Genomic DNA, 24,254 nt, shown 5'->3' on the forward strand with positions numbered 1-24,254 from the left:
AAGAAGCAAATGGCTACTTTAGACAATATTCCCATGTCGCCAAACAAAGACTTGTCTGGCTTCCGTTCTTTGTCTCATGTCAAGTCTGTTAGCTTTTGCCTAATATCAGGGCCAGTGCTATCCTGAGGCAAGCAATCGCCTCAGGTGGAAGGTGTGGGGTAGAGGATTAGGGTGGCATTCAACCCTGTTTGACTTCAAGGAGATCCTCTGAAATTAACGAACGTAACTGAGATAGGGCCATTAATTTCAGTGGGTTTGCTCTAGCCAAAGCTTAGCTAAATACCATCTTTAATGCGGTACTCCCCAGCCGCCACCTCGGACACTCATGCCCCTGAATGCTTGACCTTCTACTGCCACTGCTACCTACCCTCCCTCCTTTTGAGGCTCCTGCGGCCTCCTCCCAGCTGCCCCCCCCCTTTCCCCATTTGCCACGGTGGCTACAAATTCTGCTTTAGTTAGAGTTGGAATTTCGCCGCTTTCAATTAAATCTAAAAGAGCATTTCAACCCCTACGGAGGCAAAGCAGTAACCGTGCAGGCATCCTCCTGGCTATGCTGCCCCAAATACCTCGCTCAGGGCGAGGTAGAGAGGAAGGGGGAGCCCCAAATGAGAAACTGCTGGTGCAGCTGTCACCGTGGATGAGGAAAAAAATGGAAAGGGAGAGAATGCACTGGTGGTGGCAGTCGAAGAGCGATTAGTCGGGTGCCTCAGTGCCTTGTGTTGAACCTATGAAACCTCCCAGCTTTTACACCAGGACAAATAGACTTAAGGTTGAACATCTCTGTATGTCAGACCCCTCAAAGTATCTCTATTTTCCAGGGACATCCCTGATTTAGAGAAGCAATCCTGGTTTCTGATTTGACCCCAGAATGTCCTGCTTTTCCTGATGCTGCTCCTATTTTCATTGGAGAAATATTGGAAGGTATGGAGTGATCTGACCCCTGAGCCGTCTGAAGGCAATCCTGTATAGAGAACTCTCTCTCTCTCTCTCTCTCTCTCTCTCTCTCTCTCTCTCTCTCTCTCTCTCTGTGTGTGTGTGTGTGTGCGTGTGTGTGTGTATTGGAAGCTGCCCAGAGTGGCTGGGGCAACCCAGTAAGATGTGTGGGGTATAAACAGTATCATCACAGACTGGGACATCCCTACTTTCATCAGAGAAATGTTAGAGGGTATGGGATGCCAGTGGCAAAAGTGGCAATTGGGCATCTACTGTAGCTGCCATTGGAAAGGGGGCAAACTCCTAAATCATTTGCTTTACATCCCTATTAAATGATTCAGTAGCAGGGACAGGTTGCAACAGAAAAAAGAGAGAGGGAACTACATTCATCTTTGCTGCATCTGTGAATATCACCCCTCCTCCGATTTTTAAATTAATCACTTTTCCATGTGCAAGCTCCCACTTTGCCATTCATCTTATTATCTAATGTAACCTACTTTCTATAGAAGGGGGGGGGAGTTCCTCCCTTTGGCCTTCAAGCCAGGGAAATGTTTGCTACTTATTAAATTTTCAACTGACTTATAATATACCTTGCCGAGTACCTCAGTCCCCAAAGGGAGATTCATGCATGAAAACAATCTCCCTAACATAGTTTTCTCGCAGAGACTTTGTTTGAAATCAGCCTCATTATCCTTTAGAGAGCCCTTTTGTCACAGAGGGCTTTCTGTGAAGCAGCAGCTGGTTCCTAGGGGTGAACCAATACATTTTGCTGCCCGAGTCAGAGTTCAATTGGTTCCCTCTCCAGGGTACACAAGTCAAGTCAAGATATTATGGCATCTGTGGCAGAAAACCCCCACAAGCACCTGTCCCCCACCCTCCCTGGCAGTAAACATGAAACAAATAACCAACAATTTGCTGTCTTTTCAGAACGCCCCAAAATCAGCTGCCCGAGCAGGAGCCCATCTCTAGTTGGTGGTAGAGAGGAATATGCACTATAAAAAAATGAATGCAAGAAGGAAAAGAAATATTAGCAAAAGTTCAAGAAATGAAAAAAACAAACAATAAAGGCAAGAAAAGAGAGAAAAGGGCTGTGGTTAAAACACTATGGTATCAATACCCCCTCCTTCTACCAAAACTCAATATATCCCTAACTGCATGAGAGATGACAAGCTTGCAGACTACTGCCCAAACCATGTATTAATTAGGCTCAGACCCTACCCTACAACTATCTCCCTGCACTGTTGCCCCAACGCTATAACTGCCTGGCAGCACTGTGACACTTTTGGAAGAGAGCTGTTTATGCTCTGATATGCTCTGTGGAGCTGCCATCTCACTTTGCCCCAAATGCAAGATGGCGGCTATCTGGCACCAGTTGGAGCCGAGAGCCGCGCAAAAGCACTGCCACCAGGTGAGGGCTCTAGAGGGCGCCACAGCTGCAGTGCCTTGGGGGGTACTGGTGGCAGCAAGCGGTGGCCCAGGTCCCACTGAGGCTCAGTACAGACCCTGCCTGGGGTTACAATTTGTCAGCCACGGTGCCAATCATTTGTACAGGGGGAGGAAGCAAAAGGACAAATCCAGCCCTCTGATTTCTCTTCCTGCCCATCACAGAACTCTGACCTGGATCACTGAATTGGATTTGAAGCCTAAGAACTAACTCTGTGCTCATGACAATCTTCTCGTAGCCGGGATACACATGCAGGTGCTTGCTGCCATGAGCAGATAGAGGTCTCTGGCTGGATGAGAGCGAGGAAGAAAAGAAAATGGGGAAAGACAGTAAAGAGCCTTTCTGAAGGCTCAGGCACTTTTAACTCATTCCAGCACAATGCAACCATACCTAAATCCCATCGAAAGCAATGGGGTTGAATTTAAGGGCAGGCTGAAGTTGCTTTCACTGGGAGCTTTAGGTGCAAATAACATTCTCTGAGTGCACGAAGGTTCCTTGCCCTGGTCAAACCATTGGTCTCTCCAGCCCAGCGCTAACGACTCTGACTGATGGTAGCAATCCAAGGTTTCAGGGAAAGTCGCTTCCCCAGTCCTGTGACCTGGATATGTCAAGGATTGATCCTGGTACTTTCTGCACACAAGGGATCTGTTCTGCCACTGAGCTGTAGATCATTCCGACTCATGCACATTTTCTCTCTCTCAAAATTATTATATAACTCCCACACTATTAATAATGTTAGTGATAGCCCTATCTGACCACAAACAGAGAACCGAAGGCTACAAACGCAATAAAAAATCTCTAACCGAGCAATCCTATGTACCCAGGTGTGTGTGTGTGATTCACAGTAGAGCATTTGCTGCATCTATTGACTCACTCCAGCCAGGGCGGAAGGTGAAGAGGGTGGATTTCCCCCCGGATTTCCCCCCACTCCTTATCCCAAAAATTTCCCATCCTATTGACATCAATGGAAGGGGAAAGGAGGACGCCCTTTCTGCAGGTGTGGCAAGGGAAGGAGAGGCCTTTGGATCCAGAGGTTCCAAGGTCTTCTTTGACCATTTGTGGCTCTACTGCCTCTGGAACATGTGCAGAGTGAGGGTAGCATAGCTTTACCAGTGATGCATAATCATAATCATTGCCCTCTAATAAACAAACTCATGGGGTGAAATGCATAGCCGTTTGGCAACAGGGCTATCCCAAAATAACATAGAGGTTTCTACATACTAGGGGGACTCCTAAGATACACAGAGGTTTGGAGAGAGAGAGAGAGAGAGAGAGAGAGAGAGAGAGAGAGAGAGAGAGAGAGAGAGAAGGACCTGTGAGCATCTAGGACAGGCACCCCCAGACTTCGGTCCTCCAGATGTTTTGGACTACAATTCCCATCTTCCCCAACCACTGGCCTTGTTAGCTAGGGATCATGGGAGTTGTAGGCCAAAACATCTGGAGGGCCGCAGTTTGGGGATGCCTGATCTAGGACATATGGAGTGCAGAGGTGTCAACTAATGGGAGTGTGGGGAGAAGGGGAGAAAAAAGAATCAACCCGCTCAAGTCTATAACTGCTCAAGATCCTGGGGGACAGCGAAGTGTTGTGTGGGAATGTGTGCCACAAGCGACTCGTGTCCCTGCACTGCGCGATGTTTCAGGACAGTGGGAAAAGAACATCTTTTCCTTTTCCTGTTCTCCATATTCCTGCCCTCCCTATAGCTTTCAACTCTCAGATTCATGGCATCCCCAAACCTAAGCCTCTAGCACTATATAGAAAATTTGGGGGGGAGGGGGAACAGTGACCCTCATTCCCTTCCCCTTTCCTGTAAGTCTCTGTCCCCCTGAGGCCTGAGCTATAAGGTTCACATGGCAGGTTGGATGGAGTGAGAAAAGAGAGGATGTTTTCTCACCCTTTGACTAGAATGAGCAAGCCCCTGCATGGTGGCTTGCCTGGGGCCACTTCAGTGGGCACATATATGCACATATAGCACTTTGAATGATAAAACAGCAACTTCCACAAGCCAAAGCATTTCCCGTGGTAGCATCTTCTACATGAAAGCCACATCTTTACTCTGAATTACTTTAGCCGATTCTCGAGAATTCACTCCACGAGAACCATCATGCGCTTCGTTTCTGAGGACCCGGCTTGGAAGTTACAAGACACAGTTTTTGGTTTTTACACTCAACGGCATCTCTATCCTTGCACGTTTATTCAATAAAGGCCATTCTGACCAATCGAGTAGCAAACTACCAAAACACGTGTATTTGAAGGGTGGGCATATCTCTCTCAATGGCAAAAGAAATAAATGAATAAAGGTGACTACATATGGCTGACATACAGTGGAATTCAAATGATACAAACTGCAAGTCAGAACACTGGAAAAAAGCAAGTCTGGAATATTTTCTAGCTTAGCCCAAAATAATTTGTTCCATACCACCTGATACTATGCATGTTTACTCAGAGGTAAGTCATGGTTTTCCCTATGCGACTTATTCACAGGCGTGTGTGTTTAGACCACAGCAATAGTGTAATTCCTATTACTCAGAAGTAAGTCTCATTGCATCAATGGGACTAATTTCCATTTGTGTATTTAGGCACTGTAATCCTTTGCATGCTTACCCGGGAGGAAGCTACAATGGACACATACTATAAGTTTGTGCTATTAGTCAAATGTGAAAACCTCACAGACTATGAAAGAGCAACTAGGCTGTAGTCCTACACCCACTTGCCTGGGAGTAAATCCCCTTGAACTCAAGGCGATTTGCTTCTGAGTAGACATGCACAGGACTGAGCTGTTAGCCAGTCTACCTAATATTATTTTGTAAACCTTAATTCTCAAAACCGGAACCTCACCCTTGTCTTGAAGAAGGAACTGAAAATTGTACATTTTCAACACTGCCGCAGTACACACTTACATTTCATATCTCTATTCATACAACAGACTTAAGCTCTAGTAATTTTCTCTATGTAATCTCCGCCATTTCTTCTAGACTGGGGCTGCTTGACTTGCAACGTTACGACAAACATCAATTGCAGTTTCCTACCACCCAACAAATTAAAAGTAGTACAACACATGACGAAGCTTGGCTTGTGACCTGCCATTATTCATTTCATCTTCCCTGTACAAAATGAAAACGGATATATATTGCACTTAAAAACTTTACTTGTGAACAGGTAACATTTTATCAGAATCAGCAGAAGGCATATGGTTTTACATTTGAAAAATTCTTCTTTGGAACAGAAGTGGAACAAACAGGGGGCATGGGGGCACACACGGAGGCAAAGGGTCCCATTCAACATCATTGCATGAACAACATGCAAAATTAGCGTCTCACTTAACAATGGCCTTGTTTACATTTTATGAGTTGTGCCTCCCTTAATAAAAGTGTGTGTGTGTGTGTGTGTGTGTGTGTGTGTGTGTGTGTGTGTGTGTGTAAACATGGCAGTGAAATAAATAAGGAAATAAATAAGAATGCTTCAAATCAAAGGTTTCGCCTGCACTGGAAGTTAGCTTCCCTTTAAAGAGGTTCCCATAAATAAATAGAGATAGAAATAGAGATAGGGCCAAAATGCATTTCATGTTGATTGAGTGTGATCTTGCATGTGCACTCATATTTCTTTTCTGCTTGTGTGTTTATTCAGAGTTCTGTGCAATGCTGTCCACTTTTTGGAGGCAAAGGGAAAATGCCTGGCTGATAATGTACAAGCCACAGAAACACCCCAGTGCAGATTCACCCTCGCAGCACAAATCCCCTGAGCATAGCTCTTGCAAAATGAGTTCAGATTGAACGAGGTTTTATGTGCAAATAATATTTGATGAATTAGACGGTACACTTAATAAGTGTTGACTCTTTAAAAACTATTTAGCTTTGCATGTAGTATATACAGTACGGGGAATCAAATGCAGATTACCTTATTACCACCCGGCCCTGATTTACATAGGATTACTCAAAGGAGAAAAGCACATGTGATTTGGCAACATCTGTTTAAAAAAAATGAGATAAAAACATATCCATAGCCATAATAGGGAAGTGGTGGGACAAGGAAGAAACAAGCAAGATAGGTATTTCTCAAATCTGCTGTCTCTAGGAAATGCATACTCTGTTCCTTTACTTTCATGTAAATACTTCTAATTAGCAGTCCCACTTGAAACAAAGCATCATTTTTTAATTTGCCTAGACCTGCAAATATGCTTGCATTGGAAACAGAACAATAAGCAGCATTAATATTATACACTACCCATAAATTGATGTACAGAAACTCTTTGAATGCTCTAGGGAAGGGGATATCCTAATCTTTACAGAAGAATAGTTTAGGATTAGGATTGTTATTGTTATTAATATTTTTATTTTTTTGCATTTTTAGTGATATACATTCCTCTTGGTTTTTTGCTTCCAAATTCAGTTTTAAGGCTATTTGGTAAAAATCTACATAAGAGATCAGGCTCAACTAACAGTGTCCTCTCCTTTCTCAAAATTCAACTCTAAAGATTCATATCTCGAAGCTAAACATGCTTATATCAGCTTTGCCCTAAAATAAGAACGCATGCGTAACAAAACACATTGGAGGAAAAGGGATGGGGAGGGGGGATGAGAAAACCCATTTTCAGATCTGCTTTAACCTCCTATAACTTCTAGCATTTTCAAGCTGAAGGGCTTTGCAAAGTTACATATTTAAAGTGCTCATCAAAGTGAAAAACCAAAGTGCTGTAGTATAGTTTAAGTAGCTGTTCTGCCTATGGCTAATAAATACACATTGTTCAAATAAAACCGATAACAGAATTTTGTCTCATGGATTTCATTCAGTTTTGATATTTTTTTATATTACATAATCCTTATTTCAGGATCTGTGGGATATGTTTTCTTGTGTCTTCAACTGAAAACATTTAAAAAAAACCACCACACACCTAGGATCATAACCTTTGGGAAGGTAGTTACATTAGATTAAATCTATTATAGTGTTTATTTCATTCCAGAACATTTTTTTTCCTAGCTTGTGTCTTGGTGTTTATCAAGGGCTTGGAGAACAAACTTCTTTTCTTACATTCCATAGCTAGAAGTCACTCCATTCCTGAACTTGCATTCTTTAAGTCTGAAACAATCAAGACACTTTTCTTTATGTTTATTTTTAAAAAAAAAACTAATACTGCATAGGGGGGAAAAGAATTCTGGAAAAAAATACAAACGTAAGCCACAGTTAACCTTTTCACCTTAAGATTACCATTTAAACTGAGATATACTTACCACTCACATTCATATTTTCTTAAACTGGTTACAACATCACAACTGGCATTTTAAACAAGCAAAGGTTTTTTTTTGTTTTGTTTTTTAAAGGATACCCTGAAAACTCAATTGATATAGCGTTTTGAGACTTCAAATATTACACGTCATGTAGCATCGCTTTTGAATTTTTAAAGAAATCATGTTTCAAACGAAATAGATACATTTTTTAATATAAAAAAACCTGTTTAAAATGTAGTGAATGTTCCAAAGGAGTTAAAATCGAACTTTTTCACATCTTGTTACAGAAGATCTAAACTCTTAAGGCTTCCCTCTTTTTAATTACTCAAGTCCCACACTTTTTGCATTTCTTCTTCTGACTTCGGGACGCTTCTCCAAGTGGATATTTCTCTCTGGGCTGGACTTCCCCAATATGAAACTATTTCCATGCTTCTTTGTTCCTGATGAACGTTGGAGGTTAATGGCTGGATATCCCTGTTCATCTCCAAAAAAAAAAAACCAAAAAACTCAACTCAGTATGAGATTATAGGTCCTCTGTTATTTTGCAGTAACAAAGATGAGCAGAATGGGAGAGCACATGGGCAGAAACTTTAGCCAGATACAAGGCAAGGGACTAGAAGAGGAGAGAGAGATGGGTTCTTTCTTTCTTTCTTTCTTTCTTTCTTTCTTTCTTTCTTTCTTTCTTTCTTTCTTTCTTTCTCTTGACATTTGTAGCACCTTCTACTTGGAATAGCTAATGCCTCTGGTGAACGGTGAGATGCACCCAATTGAAAGTCTGTTATTCTTATCCCTAGATATCACATAATTTATAAAAATATAAATAACCAAAAAAGAAAAAAAAGTAAGCTGGGTTCCATCTCAAGAGGTGTTTCTTGTTGTCCTCTGAGAACATATTGGATAAGTAAGGTCTCAACAAGCCCTATCCTTTGGAGCTGATTGTTCAGTCTGATAATAAATACCAAAAGGAAAGGGGGGGGGGGGAGAGAAGGAAAGGAGAGAGAGAATTGGAGAGAAAAGAACAGCAGTTCTTGCAAGAGGCTCAGCAAATTCTGAGGAAGTCGAAAGCATTCCGCTGTGCACGTGGCACAATGGACACGACACCAAGGATCATTCAGTAGGGAAAAATGTGACCAAAGGCAGGGGGGAAATGAGCAGGGAAGAGACAAACTGTACAAGCGTTTTGCTTTCATTTTGTCTTTTTAAAAAAAAGATGGAGAAACTATGCAGTGTTCTAGTCCTCAAAGCCTTGTTTGGGCCTCTGGGATATAGATCTCGATGCTGTCTGCACGCTCTGTGGCTGAATTCTGCCGGAAAGAGGCTGCTCGCTTCGCAGCCATGAGCCGCCTCCGGGCTTCTTGGCGCTGTCTGTCAGGCAAGTCTAGAGACTTCTCTCGCGTGATAGGGAATTTTCCTTTGGGGGGCTTCTTTGGTACTGGAGGAGGAACCTTTCTTTCTTCCTAGAATGAGTATTGAAAAAGAAGAATAAGAATAAAAGGAATTGAACAAAGAAGCCAAAGAACATCAAGCGCTACTGTAGGGCAAGTTCTGACATTTGCTAATGCTTCCGTGTGAAATGTTACATGTCCATGCAGTTGCATGGAGGAAGTTGTTGTTGTGTTGGTGTGTGTGTCTCTATCTATCATCTATCTATCATCTATCTATCTATCTATCTATCTATCTATCTATCTATCTATCATCTATCTATCATCTATCTATCCATCATCTACTGTATCTATCTATCCATCATCTACTGTATCTATCTATCATCTACTGTATCTATCTATCTATCTATCTATCTATATCTATCATCTATATCTATCTATCTATCTATCTATCTATCTATCTATCTATCTATCTATCATCTATCATCTATCTATGAATGAGATATGCAATGTCCATACTCTATAGTTAAAAAACCTTTTACTTTTATAAACACAATGCTTTTTTTCCCCAAGAAAATGCTTAGGGGTACTCTCATTTCGACTCAATAAAATCACCATTTTATAGTTCGAATTGGGAAAAAATAAATACAGCAAATGGACATAAGTACTGTACAAAGATTCACAAAATGTTTAGGGGTACCCCCTGCGTACCCCCAGAAAAAAGCACTGCATTAACATATAAATTTAGAAGAATATATTTACAATCTCATGATCAGGTTTCTCCCTATTGATGTTTAGGGATCTCCTCTGTTTCACATCAGAAAGATCACACTAAACACACACTGTCGTCAGCTGTATCCTGATAAACCTCTCTCAACAGCCATTTTCCACACACACACACACACAGAGAGAGAGAGAGAGAGAGAGAGAGAGAGAGAGAGAGAGAGAGAGAGAGAGAGAGCGCAGAAGCAGCAAAAAGTTAAAAACGACAGTTACTGGAATAACAGTCACAACAGACTCGCAGTCAGACAATCACTTGAGAGCTACTGCCAAACCTCATGCTAAAAATAAACAACAATTCAACATAAGCAAACATTCCCATTTCAGGAATGTTCTATCCTTAATAGAAGTAACATACGATGAGCTCCATTCTGGGTCATAAGTGCTGTTTCCCTGTGGAGAATAGCCCTTGGGTGCATGGCAGCTCAATCATGTATGATCAAAGCATACACCGATGTTTCCCTTCTTGTCATCCCCCGGCACTACATAAATATAAGCTGCAGAATGTTTTCTTTTCTATTTGTGAACATGCTCACCACAAGTAAAACAAAAAATGGCATCCATTATTAAACCCATGGAAACCCCAAAGAGATTTCATTAATGCTGGCAACCCTGAGGAATTACCTTGCCAGATCAATTTGTGTTTACTTTTCTTGGAAGCAGAGTGGAATACTTATTTTCCACAAGGTCCACTTGCAACCCTATTAAAAATTGCTAAGCTTGTTCAGTCTTTTGGAAACAGAGGGTGCTATTGATTTCAATAAGAGAGAGTGTGCGTTAAGCACATTTTAACTCTCCCACTGAAATCAATAGGACTCAGAAGTGCCTCCTTTTGACTGGATGGCACCCAGTCTTCTTCCCTACACGGAATAACATATTCTCAAGTTGAGGGAGTGGTGGAAAGACTATCTAAAGGACTTGCTTTTTAATTTGACCCATTATACTTTGTTTGGCTTCTGATAAATATGAGATTGTAGCTGTATGCTCATCTCTATTATCTTCTCTGCATTAAGACCCTTAACATTAGTTATTGTCAGGCACACCCTAGTATAAGAACATAATATGAGCCTGTGACCAGGAAAATGGCCCATTTGTCTGGCATCCTGTTGCCACAGTGGCTAACCAGATGCCTTTGGGAAACTGGCAAGCAGGACTAGAGTGCAAGTACACTCTGCCCACCTGCAATTCCCAGCAGTGGCATAGCGTGGGAGGGGGCACACAGGAGCGGTTGCCCCAGGTGCAAAATTGTTAGGGGCGCAAAATTTCAACACCCAGTGCTGCCTCAATACAGCTGCGCACTTCCGTCGTTGGTATTCATGCGAACCGGGAAGTGACCTTTTCAGACAACAGAACAACTCTTCTTTTCTTATCTCTGCGGCTGCAGTCTCCTGGGTGACGTGGATGCCTTAGACCAGTGGTCCTCAACCTTGGGCCTCCAGATGTTTTGAGACTACAATTCCCATCATCCCTGACCACTGGTCCTGCTAGCTAGGGATCATGGGAGTTGTAGGCCAAAAACACCTGGAGGCCCAAGGTTGAGGACCACTGCCTTAGGCAATTCAACGCGAATGTGTACCCGGTCTGTTTCCCTCCCTCCCTCCCTCTGCACAGCCCTGGGCACCGGCAACCCAAGCTATGACACTGATTCCCAGCAAGTGGTATTCAGAAACATACTGCCTCCACCAGTAGATGTAGAACACAGTCATTATGATTAGTAGCTAGTAGCAATTCCAGATGAAGTCCTTGCCTTATCAAAACATTCCACCCTGTGTCAGGATTTCCCCATTGCATTTGGCTGCAAGTGCAGGCCAACTTTTCTGCAGCTCTGTTCATCTCTATTAGATTACTCTTACTTGCACTGCTACCTGCGTAATGTTCAATGTCTTTGAGTTTCATCAGCAAACAATGGAAAGCTCCCAAGTTTTTCTACCAGCTATATATAAGAAGACTGGATCAGACGAATGCCTGTCTAGTCCAGCTTCCTGTTTGCTACAGTGACCAAACACCATGGGCTTATCATATGTGCCTGCAAGCAAGACATGAGGGTAGGATCACTACCTGTCTTCCATCGACATTTGACAATGACCAGTTTGCATACAGGGTGAATAGATCCATGGAGGATGCCATCACTACCACTCTCCATGCTGCTCTGTCCCATCTGAAGCAGCCGGGGAGTTATGCGAGGCTGCTGTTCGTGGACTTTAGCTCTGCTTTTAACATTATCCTCCCCCATAGACTGATGTCCAAATTAGAGGCGCTTGGACTTTCTAACTCCATTTGTCTCTGGGTTTTGAATTTTCTGTCAGACTGCTCCCAGAGGGTTAGAGTAGGGTCATATATGTCCACAGCCCTTAGCCTTAACACCGGCTCCCCGTAGGGTTGTGTGTTGAGTCCCCTGCTCCATACCCTCTACACGTATGATTGTACAGCTATCCACCCTAGCAACAAAATCATCGTTTGCTGATGACACCACTGTGGTGGGGCTCATTTCTGGGGGGGATGAGTCCGCCTATCAGGACGAGGTGGAGCGGCTCTATGGTTTGTGTGGAGATAATAATCTGGTCCTTAATACTGTCAAGCCCAAGGAACTGGTGGTGGACTACAGGAAGAAAAAGGTGGACATTCAGCCCCTGTATAGTGGCGGGGACCGGGTGGAGAGGGTGGCTGTATTTAAGTTCTTGGGTGTTACCATCGAGCAGAATATGACCTGGAGCGTGAATACCACTGCTCTGGTGAAGAAGGCCCAGCAGAGAATATATTTCCTCAGACTTTTAAAAAAGAACAAGCTGAGTGAGAGACTACTGGTGTCCTTCTACTGAGGCTCCATAGAGAGCATTCTCACATACTGTATCTGTGCTTGGTTTTCCAGCTGCACAGTCATGGATAGGAAAGTGCTCCAGAAGGTCATAACCACAGCCCAAAAGATTATCGGTCATCCCCTCCCATCTCTGGAAGAACTATACAACTCCCGTTGCCTTAAAAAAGCAAGTAATATTTTACAGGATTCATCTCATCCTGGATATAGTCTTTTTGCACCGTTGCCTTCGGGCAAGAGATACAGAACAATTAAATCAAGAACGAATCGATTAAAAAAACAGTTTATACCCGACAGCTATAACCATCTTAAATCCTGTAACTAAATAATATGATCCTGGGAGTTGTGATGGGTGTATATGTATATGTGTGTGTGTGTGTGTGTGTGTGTGTGTGTCTGTAATTGTGTTTTTATATTTTTTTTTATGGGATGGCATTCAATTTCGTTGTACTATGTACAATGACAATAAAGTATCTATTCTATTCTATTCTATTCTATTCTATTCTATTCTATTCTATTCTCTCCCACTGTTGCTTCTAGCAATTGATATTCAGAGGTAAATTGCCTGCATGATTTCCCATTATATAGCCAGCATGACTAGTAGTTGATGACCAACTAACTAAGAAAATGAGGAGTTTCTTTGGTTACTGGGAGTTTGGATGAGTCACCTTGCATCAGTATCTGTGCATTTTTTTAAAAAAAAAAATCTGATCTGTTGCTCTGTACTCTCTCCGTTTTTTGTGTGTCTTGAGCCCCTCTGTATAAAAAGGCAGCTTTGTGTTTCCCCATTTACTAGAACGGGGAACCAAAAACCTAGCATAACTTTCTCCCCTCCTGGCTAAAGTGGATGAAATGTGCAGCTTTTCTGTGTGTGTGTGTGTGTGTGTGTGTGTGTGTGTGTGTGTGTGTGTGTAGAATAAAAGTTTCCTCTCATTGATAGTTCTTGAGCTGACATAGTTTCCCCCCCTCTCCAGGTTTGGGGGATACCCTGATATGCCTCCAAACTACCCATAGCCCTACTGACATTGTTTCCAGGGATAGGAACACCAGATTCCAGCCTCAGAGAGGAAGACCTGATGCTTCCTGTGAGCCATATGATTGCTGGGTCTAAGAAGAATGCGGCACCCATCTATAGTATAGTCGAGGAAAGGATTAGGACCAACACAATGTGGGAAGCAGATGTCATGTGCGCTTCCTCCTGTGCAGCCACCCCTCAGGATTAATCTTGCAGAATCAAAGACTCAAAGCATCATTTTAGACCAAATAAACTACACTTTTGTCAACATTAGGAATTGCCCATGAATGGAGAGTGGGCAAGCATTGCTGATCCATATTTTTACTGTATTTACTTGAGTCTAATGTGCCATCGAATCTAATGGGCAACTCAATTTTCAGAACCTTGAAACAAAAAAAAAAGTATTTGCTGGCGGATGTAAACGTGCCATCGAATCTAATGCGCACCTTAATTTTTTGCAATGTAATATGGCCAAAAAAAGGTGATTCTAGTAAAATACAGTAATTTATTTATTTACTATTTTACCCCATGCACCCACTAAAGTACACTGTGAAATAACTGGCTGAACTGGGAATAAATTCAGACTTGAAAGATCAATGAGATGTTAGTAACACAAGAAGGTTGCACATGTCAGTACCAATTGAAAAGGAGCTCGCCTGCACACATTTTGCTTACCTTCCTTTCAGGTGATTCTATTATTTTCCATTCATTCAGTTTCAGCTGGTGCAGTTCATCAAACTTCATACTGACATCTTCAATTGAAAGCTGTAACAAGTCCCAGAATCCTGCTAGATCCTGCGAAGTCGGCCGTGGCATTGCACTGGGATCCTGACATAGAGACAACAAAAGAGGTGTAATTTACTTGGGAGCCAGAATGTAATATTGTATATTTTCGGAATGATGCGAAGCTTTTCACACAAAACAGGTCTTTGCTACATAGTGCAAAATATATGAATACACTTCCCCCAAACTTAACTATGGTTTGGTTGAATTTGGATCAGAATCAGGGTACATGAGAAAATGGGTGTAAGATATGGATCAAAGAATAACCAGGAAACCATGGAACTGGATCGGGGACAACTTCCATTCTAATATAATTTCAGGAGACCTAAGGCGGAACTATTAAAAACCCCTCTTTTGATGGTCTTTAACGCCTTATAAATGGAACTTAATATACAAGTTAGGGTTGGATAAATGTTGGAGATGTGGATTGAACAAAGCAGATTGCATGCATATCTTTTGAAATTGTTATCAAACAGAAATATTCTGGAAATCAGGCTAATATCTCTTATATGTTAGTAACCTTGGAATCTAAAACATTTCTGCTTGCCTATCTAAAACCCAACAAGGGGATTAGTCAAACAACAATCAGTTCCTAGAAATCAGGTTCCCCATTTTAGCTTTATGTAAACAATAGAGTGGGTGCAGAGTCAGGCCTCTGGCAGGCCACACGCCACCTTGGAGGGATCTGTTGTCTTGATGGCAGCAATACAAGAACATAGAAGAGAATTGAGAATAGATGAATTTATCACAAAATGTGCAATTATTCTGAGGAATCGTACATCATTATCTGGTTAATTGTGTTTATTGGTATTATATATATGAATGATAATATTTTCCAGAAACAAATAATAGAAGTTCTAGAAAGAGCTTCCATTGACCAGGAGGAGACACTTTAAACATTTTTCAACAGACCCTTCTTGCTATTGATGATCCCATTCGCCCTTCTCCTTTCCAAAGGTCTCCTGTGAGCCACACGTAGGGCTCTCGCTCTACCCTCTATCAATCTGTGCCTTAGGGGTTTCCTGTCAAAAGTTATCTGAAGAAGTGTGCATGCACACGAAAGCTCATACCAAAATAAAAACTTAGTTGGTCTTTAAGGTGCTACTGAAGGAATTTTTTTTTTTATTTTTTTATTTTACTGTCAAAAGCCAAGCATGTTCTGAGGAGACACTTGTGTTTGTCAGAATTAACTTTGCTACTTAGGAAATCCTTAGTGGAGGAGATGTGAGTGGCTAATGCCGATTTATTTTTCATTTTACATGTCATTCAACCAATAATTTGTTAATTTTATATCTCAGTGCAGCACATGTCAAGTGCATAGTATGTGCCAGGCCATTATAAATTAGATGGAGATTAATACAGTTTTGGTTATTGCAAATGAGATTTAATCCACTCGCAGCATTTAACAGAAGTCTGGCCGCTTGTGCCACAGTCTACCTGGCAATGGATGGTTTTTCATAGAATGCATATGCATATTTGCATTGCAAATATTATTCAGTTTATCCAGGGTTATGCTTTATATAATATATATACCACCATGACTATTAGAAATAGCCCACTGTGGTTTTCCATTCCACCCTAATTTAAGGTGGTGATTTTTTACTTCCTTAGTGATTCCTCTGGAAACAGTGAGTTTGCGTTCTGCATAATTGCCAATGTTGCTCTTTCGTTGAACAGCTCTTGCTTTACATTCCCTGGGCCACAAGAGGGCTGCCTCCTGCCACCAAAATGTATATATATGGTAAATCGATAATGTGCAATGCTCCACACTAATCACATCTGCCCAAAAAGCATAACACTGGAGATACCTCGTCTTGAGGCACCCTTAAATTTGATCTTATCCAGAAACTCGTCTTTCCGAAAACAACAACACAGAAATGCAGCTTTAAATAAATTGATCTATGTCCAGAGGGAAAATAGCTAACGAAAAGGGCATGGATGATGTTTGCACTTCTGTATTGGTCTATAACTGCATTGCCTTGAGCTGTGATCTCATTAGAATTCAGAAGACTAGTAACATCCATCTCTAGTAGGTACCTACATGAATAAAAACCCTGGTTTCTGCAAAGGAGAATCTAATATGTAACTACACACACACACACACACACACACACACCTTTGTTTGTGTATATCTGACTACACTATTAAGAATAATGCACCAAATTCACTTTTGAAATGACTTAAGGCGGCACTCCTGGCCTAAACATAAATCAAATGAGAATATCGCCTATCTTGCAGTTAGGTGGGTTAAGATGAATGATTTTGCCACCGTGCAGCAATTTTAGAAATGCAATGCAATGGAATCCACAGACGACAAGATCATATCAAAGCACTATGTCTGCAATTGACTCCAAAGCTATCCCTCTTTTGGGAAGTTTTTGGTTTTTTTTAATGGCTTGCAGAAGCATAACAGTCTTAGGGCGGATCTGCACTCATGGTTTTTGAGTCGAGCCTGGAAATAGAACAAGAAGTAGGGCGGCTGCTCACTGTTGAGACTTAGCCCTGAGTTTACAGGGCCAATAGGTCAATTTGTGGAAGTCTTCAGCTTGGAAAGTGAAATCCATTGGCTACTTGCTTTGCCCTTACTTTGTCTCACACTCGTGGTGCTATTACAAAAGCATTAGTGATGTTCCAGCTGCCCTCCTAGTGAGACTCATCCCATTTGCTCTGATTCTGTATGCCCAGGGCCGTCTTAAGCGCCCCTGGCGCCGTGGTGCGACGGATCCCTCCGGCGGCACCCCGCCCCGTTTCCCAACGCGTTGGGCGGGCGCAGCGTGCAGCGCGGCTGCCACAGGCGCTGTTGCACGGCGGGCGGGCAAGCAGAGTGCGGTTGCCATGGGTGCAGCTGCGCGGCGGACCGGCCGGCCAGCGGGCAGGTGCAGCTCGCGCGCCCCCCGGGCGGGCCGGCGCCGTGGTGCCCTGCGCCACCCAGCCTGGCCGTAGGGGCGGCCCTGTGTATGCCATTTCTGAAGCCAGGAAATATGAAACGTGCCAAGTCTGCAATTGATTTGTGCTCCATTCATGGAACAGTCCTCCCTCCCTTCTCTTCCTCCTTTCCTCTCACAGCTACCCACCACATACCTTCCTGTGGGGGAGAGGTTTGGAAGAACCGGCCACATTCTGGCAAGCTTGGTTGCTACGGTGTGTTTCTGAGGGGCTGAACTTCATTTGATGTTAATTGCATGACAGGAGCCCTTAAGGAAAGTATTTGCTGTAGTTAAGATGTAAATCAACAATCATAGCCCCCTGTGCATCTATTTACATTTTTTTTCTTTAAGTGCACATGAAATGCATTCACTCAATTACCATCAAGTGTGCTTTCGCCTCGGGTCTCCTCCCCCCCCCCCAAAAAAAATGTTTATTTTTATTTATGTCCTGCACCATCTGAAGAGATGCTGCTGGACTTCAGTTTCCATCACACTTCGACACACCTGGATGGAGGTCAGAGTCCTATAATATCTGGAGAGACACAGCTTCCTCACCTTGGTGTTAAGTTTCAGACCAGCAGCGGGGAAAAAAAAGAAAAAGAGCGGTGGATGAAACAGACCAAGGCTCTGTCTCTGAAAGGCCTTACAAGCAAGATAAAACAAATAAATGGGACTGGAGGTCAAGTAGCGACAGAATGCTAAAATGTGGTTGCACGCCCAGCCGCAGAGATCCCCCAAGCTGACCACTGAATATGAGTATGACAACAGTCTGGGATTTCAAATGGCCACAACTTTATTGATTTCAGATGTAGGAAGCCTTGGGTAAGGCACTGGGGGTGTATCCCCTCAGCCCCCTGGGGGACCGAGGCATGACAGGGTCTATTTGAGGGTGGAACCATCGCAAAACGCAGGTTTACACAAATGGCTCCCTAACGCTGTGGGGAAGCTCTATGGCACACTAGCCCTACGCACTTGGCTCTTTGGACGGAGACTTCCCTCCAGAACCCCCTAACTGGGTACCCTGTTAACGCCGCCACAGGAAACAGGGGGTGAGGGGGTCACCACTTCATGACACCCCAATTGGATGAAAGACTACAGGATTCCGCCTAAGGCCTTAACCGCCAAAGTTGTTACTAGTGTTACGGGGAAAGCGAAACCTGCAGAGCAGGGGAAATTGCTTCCCAACCCTGAATACGACAACTGTCAACAGACCATAGCAAAGCCCACCAAGCTGAAAAGGAAATGGTTAAAGCAAATAAATGGGACTGGAGGACAAGTAGGATTGGAATGCTAAAATGTAGATCCAAGCTTCTCCACATGATAGTTCTGAAGGATGGGTAGGTGTGACTCCCAGGTGATCTCACTGTTACAAATTAAGGATCACAACGTACTTTAAAAGCCGATGGTGTTTTGATCATCAATAAGTACTTTCAGGAAATTCCAGTGCTCCACATGCAATGAAGAGATGTGTAATAGACAGCATTATAGTAATGTTGCCGCCGGCAGTGATCAAAAGCAGTGACTCTTCTGAAAGTGCAGGGCTGCTGCTCTAATGTGGCATGGTGAGGCACAGGCTTCAAGCCTGGTGGATCACAAAGGGCAGCAGATTGTGCTTCCTACCCCTGGCTGCTGCCACCAGGGGGGGGGGGTAATCTAGCGTAATCTAGTGCCCGGTGCGAGGCCAAAAATTGGTGCCCCCAAATGGCTCTTCTAAAATATGGATCTTCTCAATGTTGTGTGCCTTCAGCTGTGTTCCCTGTGCGGGGGAACTGCCCACACCATCCTAAATCTGCTGCTTATAGCCACCACCATGTTCAGAATTCAGCCGACTGTAGCTGCTACGAAAGCAAGGGCGTCCGCCATAGCTGCTGCTGCTACTGCACACTCACCAACTCATTGAGTGGGCAGGGACCAATGTCTTCCACTGGAATGGCAGCAGAGCCCACATCTCCTTGCTTGGAGGACAGAGTCCTACCTCAGAGCGAGGGAGAGTGCTTACATTGCTGCAGCTTTGCCGAGGCAATGGCTGACGGCGACAAACATTTCAAAGCCTCTGCTAAACAGATAATTTAACAGTATTCAACACCGCCACTGTGACGTGGCAGCGGCACCGGAGGAGAGGGGGTTCCTGGAGGCCATCTCAGTTGCAATGAGGAAAGGACCTTTCTGCAGATTATGACATTGTGCGGCAAGGGTGGCCTTGGTTTGGTTGAGGCCAAGGGAAAAAGGAGGTGTGTAGCATCCCAGGGATTTATTGTAACAGGGTCCTTCCTCTCACACAGGAGAACAAGGAAAGAACCCCAAACAAAGGTGTCCTGCCCTTAAAAAGAAATTTGAAATTGGTTTCAGCCCACCCCCCAGAAGCATCATCCATATGTCACAGAAGGGGTGTAGCCCAAGACCCCTCTCCCTAGATTCATCATAGGTACATCATGAAAGGGGAGGTCTGGTGGCAGTAATCTGAGCATCCTGGACCCTGCCCCCTGCCCCCAAAACCTAATCAACAAAAAAGAGAGATATTTACATTTCCCTGTTTCCCAGCCAAGTTAATCACACCCTTTTGTCTGGCAGTCAGGTATCAGGATGCCAGGGATTATCACTTTAATTCCTGAGACAATGAGAAGGTTCCCCCCACCCCCCTTCTTCCTTGCAGAGGAACACCTGGTCAGAGAGAGTCAAAATGGTGTCAGTCAGGCCTGTCTTCCTGTGCTGCTTCAGACATGTTTCTGTACACTCATGTACATGTTTTAGGAACAATTATTATATATATATATATATGACCTCAAAATTCTTATAACAAAATCATGAATTTATAATCAAGTGTGTGGTTGAGAAGGATGTCTGAGCTTCGTGGCTCCCTTGGACTGAATTTTTCCACCTGGGTTATAGAATGCTTGATTTCTGATATAAATTCCTTAGAATGCTTGTAAACTCCATTTCTCTTTGTCTCTAAATCACGTTTCAACCTAAGATGCAAGACACAGGCCATTTGGCTAAAGCATTTGTCTTACATGCTTACTACAGATCTGGCCAAAAGGGCATCCTGCATTCCTCTTTGGCAACATCCTTCCTACCATAAAGATCCAAAGTGCCTTTGATGTAGATCGGCTATCTTTCACAGGTTCCTGTGTGTTGTACTGCTTTACAATTTCCTGCCTCTGCTCCTGTTCACATGCTTTGTAGTGTTGATAAGGGAGATGGGTTAGAATTTCAGGATAGTCTTTGTTAATTATTCACTGTACTAGAATCTTATTGGAGCGTTTCAATTTTGGATTGCCACCTTAATTATAATAAAAATAGCCTGCAGGGGGAGGAGAGAGATTCATTCTTTCTCTCTCTCTCAGGGCTTTTTGCTGGTCAAAAGCTCTCTTCCTTTTCTTTCTTTCCATGTTCTGCCACAAGTGGTGCCCTCTCTGAGGTTCGAACTCAGGACCTTTATAGTATTATAGTACTAACATATTTCTGTAGCCTTCTAGCTAAAATCCTATAGAGGTGGAGCAAGAACAAGACAGCCCTAGGTAAGGAGAGGACAAGGACACAGAACTGTAGAATTGTAGAGTTGGAAGGGGCCAACTCCCAACTCTACAATTCGATGATTCCATGAGGCCCCTGCAAAGCATGCATGCATGCATGAATGAATGAAACTTTATTTGCATCAGCCATCAGCCATAGCAAAGAAACAAAAAAGCATTGTGATACATAGAACAAAATAAGTCAGTTATATAAAACACAGTCCTGAATCAGGAGTCAAATTGTGGACCTTATTCTGATTGCCCCAGCTAGAAACCTTGAACCCTTTGCAGTCATCTGCTCCTCTTAATCTGCCAGGAGAAATGACACCGTGGCAGTGGTTGGGCGACCCAAAATGGTCAATTAAAGAGCATGAATCTTTTGCCCAACGTGGGGCTTGAACCCACAGCCCTGAGATATGCCTCAGAGCTTGAATAGGTAACATAACTTGTGTGAACAGATACACTTTCTCGTAAGGCAAAGCTGCCATTAGATGCAGCCTATGGTGTTGCATGGGATTGGGGTTCTGCCCCCCCCCATATACAAAATGTGGCCTTCAGAGAACTGAAAGAGTAAAGCTTCTCATTCAAGACTTTAGGGAAATGTGGGCAGTGAAAAAAAGGACCAGCATGGCCCTTAATTGAATCAGCTCACAAACCAAGGCATATGGGTGAGTAACTGCAGCTCAGAGCTCTTCCAGCCAGCATGTTTTTTTTCAAAACACTGGTTGTTTCAACCAAGTCTCAAACAGAATGAATGCCTTGTCATGTCAGAAAAGGTTATGCTGCAACTATTGCAGAATGATTGATTAAAGTAAGACAGATTTATAGGTCACATCCTCTAATGGCAACAGAAGCATTTATTTAATTCTCTCGTAAGAGGGTGAGGATATGTAACAGGAAGCCCTGTTTCCTTCATAGCTAATTTAGGTCTGTAGCAGAGAAACAGGAGTGACAGGAAAAGGTACCTCAAGGAAGAAGCTCCAGCTATCCTGGCAGGTTTTGTGCCGCAGTCCTTGCTTTGAACTACGCTGCCCAGGTTGATTCTGCTAGCCTTTTGCCTGCCACTAAGAATAGCAGCTCCTGCCCACCTAGCAGTTCGAAAGCACGTCAAAGTGCGAGTAGATAAATAGGTACCGCTACAGCGGGAAGGTAAACGGCATTTCCGTGCGCTGCTCTGGTTTCGCCGGAAGCGGCTTAGTCATGCTGGCTACATGACCCGGAAGCTGTACGCCGGCTCCCTCAGCCAGTAAAGCGAGATGAGCGCCACAACCCCAGAAGAAGAAGCGTTTGGATTTGATATCCCACTTTATCACTACCCTAAGGAGTCTCAAAGCGGCTAACAATCTCCTTTCCCTTCCTCCCCCACCCTGTGAGGGGAGTGGGGCTGAGAGACTTCAGAGAAGTGTGAGAAAAGCCCAAGGTCACCCAGCAGCTGCATGTGTCAGGGGGTCTTTACCTTTAGGACTAGTAGCAAAACAGCTCATGTGTCTTGCAAGTGAGCCACCCTGCTAGGAGAAGACAACAACAACTTCTGCAAGCAAGTAGAACTTCACCTCCCTCTCCTTCCTCCCCTCTGTGCTCTCTGCACTTCTACAAAATATTCTCCAGAACAGTTTCTTTTTTTTTGGGGGGGAGAGGTTCTTGGGGGACTCTGGGCAGCTTTCAACATATATAAAAACACAACAAAACATTTAACATTTAAAAACTTCCCTACACATCTCCTTGACATGTGTGTGTGTGTGTGTGTGTGTGTGTCACATAACTCCATACCCTCCAACATTTCTCCCATGAAAATAGGGACGTCCTAAGTAAAAAGCATTCCAGGATCAAATCAGAAACTGGGACGGTTTCTGTAAATCTGGGACTGTCCCTGAAAAATAGGGACACTTGGAGGGTCTATGCTTGAAGCACTTGTTTCAAACGCACCATGATTTAATTGCATACAACTCTTTCTTCCGGGATTTTGTGTGTATGTCTCTCTCAAGCGACAAGCCGGATGTCCTTGGAGGAATGAAACTTTCAAAAGCACATTGTGAAATATTAACTTGGGGAGATACCCCACCTATGGCTTAAGAAGATGATAACAGACAAGGTAGAAGAGGTAGTAGAGTCACATTTGCTGAGCAATGTTTAAGAATGTCGACTTACCAGATTCTGTTGACATAGCCAATAGAACTGCTGGAATTTCTGAGACATGAGGAGCTGAGCACTTCCCACGGCACTCCGGATCTTACCTAGAACTGAACAGGCAAGGTGGTTACTGTTAGTACGGGTTAGTATGTTAGTATAGGCACCAATACGTTTGTGTTAACAAATATGTTAAGCTGGAAAATCCTGCCACTGAGAACTTTTCTTCTTAAACCCTGTTCAAGGAAGATAGAAACCCAGAGGTCCTATTGTAACTTTAAGATTTATTTTGTCAAAATCTTAAAGAGGAAATGCCCTTGGGGTGGTGGGAAGAAAATGAAATTTTTTTCTCCATTGGTAAAAAATATATAGTGAAATCACACTTCCAAGGTTAGGTAGGGGCTTTTTTTTTTGCTAGATATTGGTTTGATTTCTGCACTAGGTGAATTGCTATCCTTTGCTCACTCATCTGAGACGATCCGCAGGCAGTGGCAGCTGATGCCCAATGGACTTGGTGGGACTGCTAGGAGGTCACAGAGGCATGGCGAGGTTTGGCCAAGTTCTTCTGGTTATCCCCCTTGCAAAGATACACTTAAGCACTATCGTTGCTTATTTGCTGGGAGAAGAGTGAGTGTGGCCCCCCACCTGTTCTGTCTTCCACCTTTGCAAATAACAAATGTACACTGATACTTTTCAGTTTTAACAATACTTAGCACCTACTTTGGTTCAGAAGGGGGTTACTGCTGCCCCCATTTCTAAATTGGGATCATGCCGCAATAACGGTTCACCACTCAGAAGTAAGCCCCACTGAACTCCAATGGAGATTCATAGAATCATAGAATCATAGAGTTGGAAGAGACCACAAGGGCCATCCAGTCCAACCCCCTGCCAAGCAGGAAACACCATCAAAGCATTCCTGACAGATGGCTGTCAAGCCTCTGCTTAAAGACCTCCAAAGAAGGAGACTCCACCACACTCCTTGGCAGCAAATTCCACTGCCAAACAGCTCTTACTGTCAGGAAGTTCTTCCTAATGTTTAGGTGGAATCTTCTTTCTTGTAGTTTGAATCCATTGCTCCGTGTCCGCTTCTCTGGAGCAGCAGAAAACAACCTTTCTCCCTCCTCTATATGACATCCTTTTATATATTTGAACATGGTTATCATATCACCCCTTAACCTTCTCTTCTCTAGGCTAAACATATCCAGCTTGTTCCCTGGTAAGCATGAACAGGATTGAAACGTGAATCAGTTGGTCTTTAAGGTGCCACAAAGGACAAGGGAGCCCATAACTGACATACTTAATTGGCATTGTAA

At 43.4% G+C, this 24,254-nt stretch overlaps 1 protein-coding gene across 1 annotated transcript in view; it reads right to left on the minus strand.

The window, feature by feature from the left end:
* Window positions 1–6,715: 6,715 nt before the first annotated feature.
* Window positions 6,716–24,254, minus strand: part of DLGAP2 (DLG associated protein 2) — a 365,730-nt gene continuing 348,191 nt past the window's right edge. The window contains exons 12-14 of the mRNA XM_060272460.2: window positions 22,963–23,054; window positions 14,268–14,420; window positions 6,716–9,057 (exon numbers count right to left, since the gene is read on the minus strand). Of these exons, the coding sequence (XP_060128443.1) occupies window positions 8,839–9,057; window positions 14,268–14,420; window positions 22,963–23,054 (464 nt within the window). The 3' untranslated portion in view covers window positions 6,716–8,838. The remainder of the gene's footprint in view (window positions 9,058–14,267; window positions 14,421–22,962; window positions 23,055–24,254) is intronic.

The sequence above is a fragment of the Zootoca vivipara genome, chromosome 3 (assembly GCF_965207765.1).
Source record: "Zootoca vivipara chromosome 3, rZooViv2.hap1.1, whole genome shotgun sequence".
In the NCBI taxonomy this organism is placed as follows: Eukaryota; Metazoa; Chordata; class Lepidosauria; order Squamata; family Lacertidae; genus Zootoca; species Zootoca vivipara.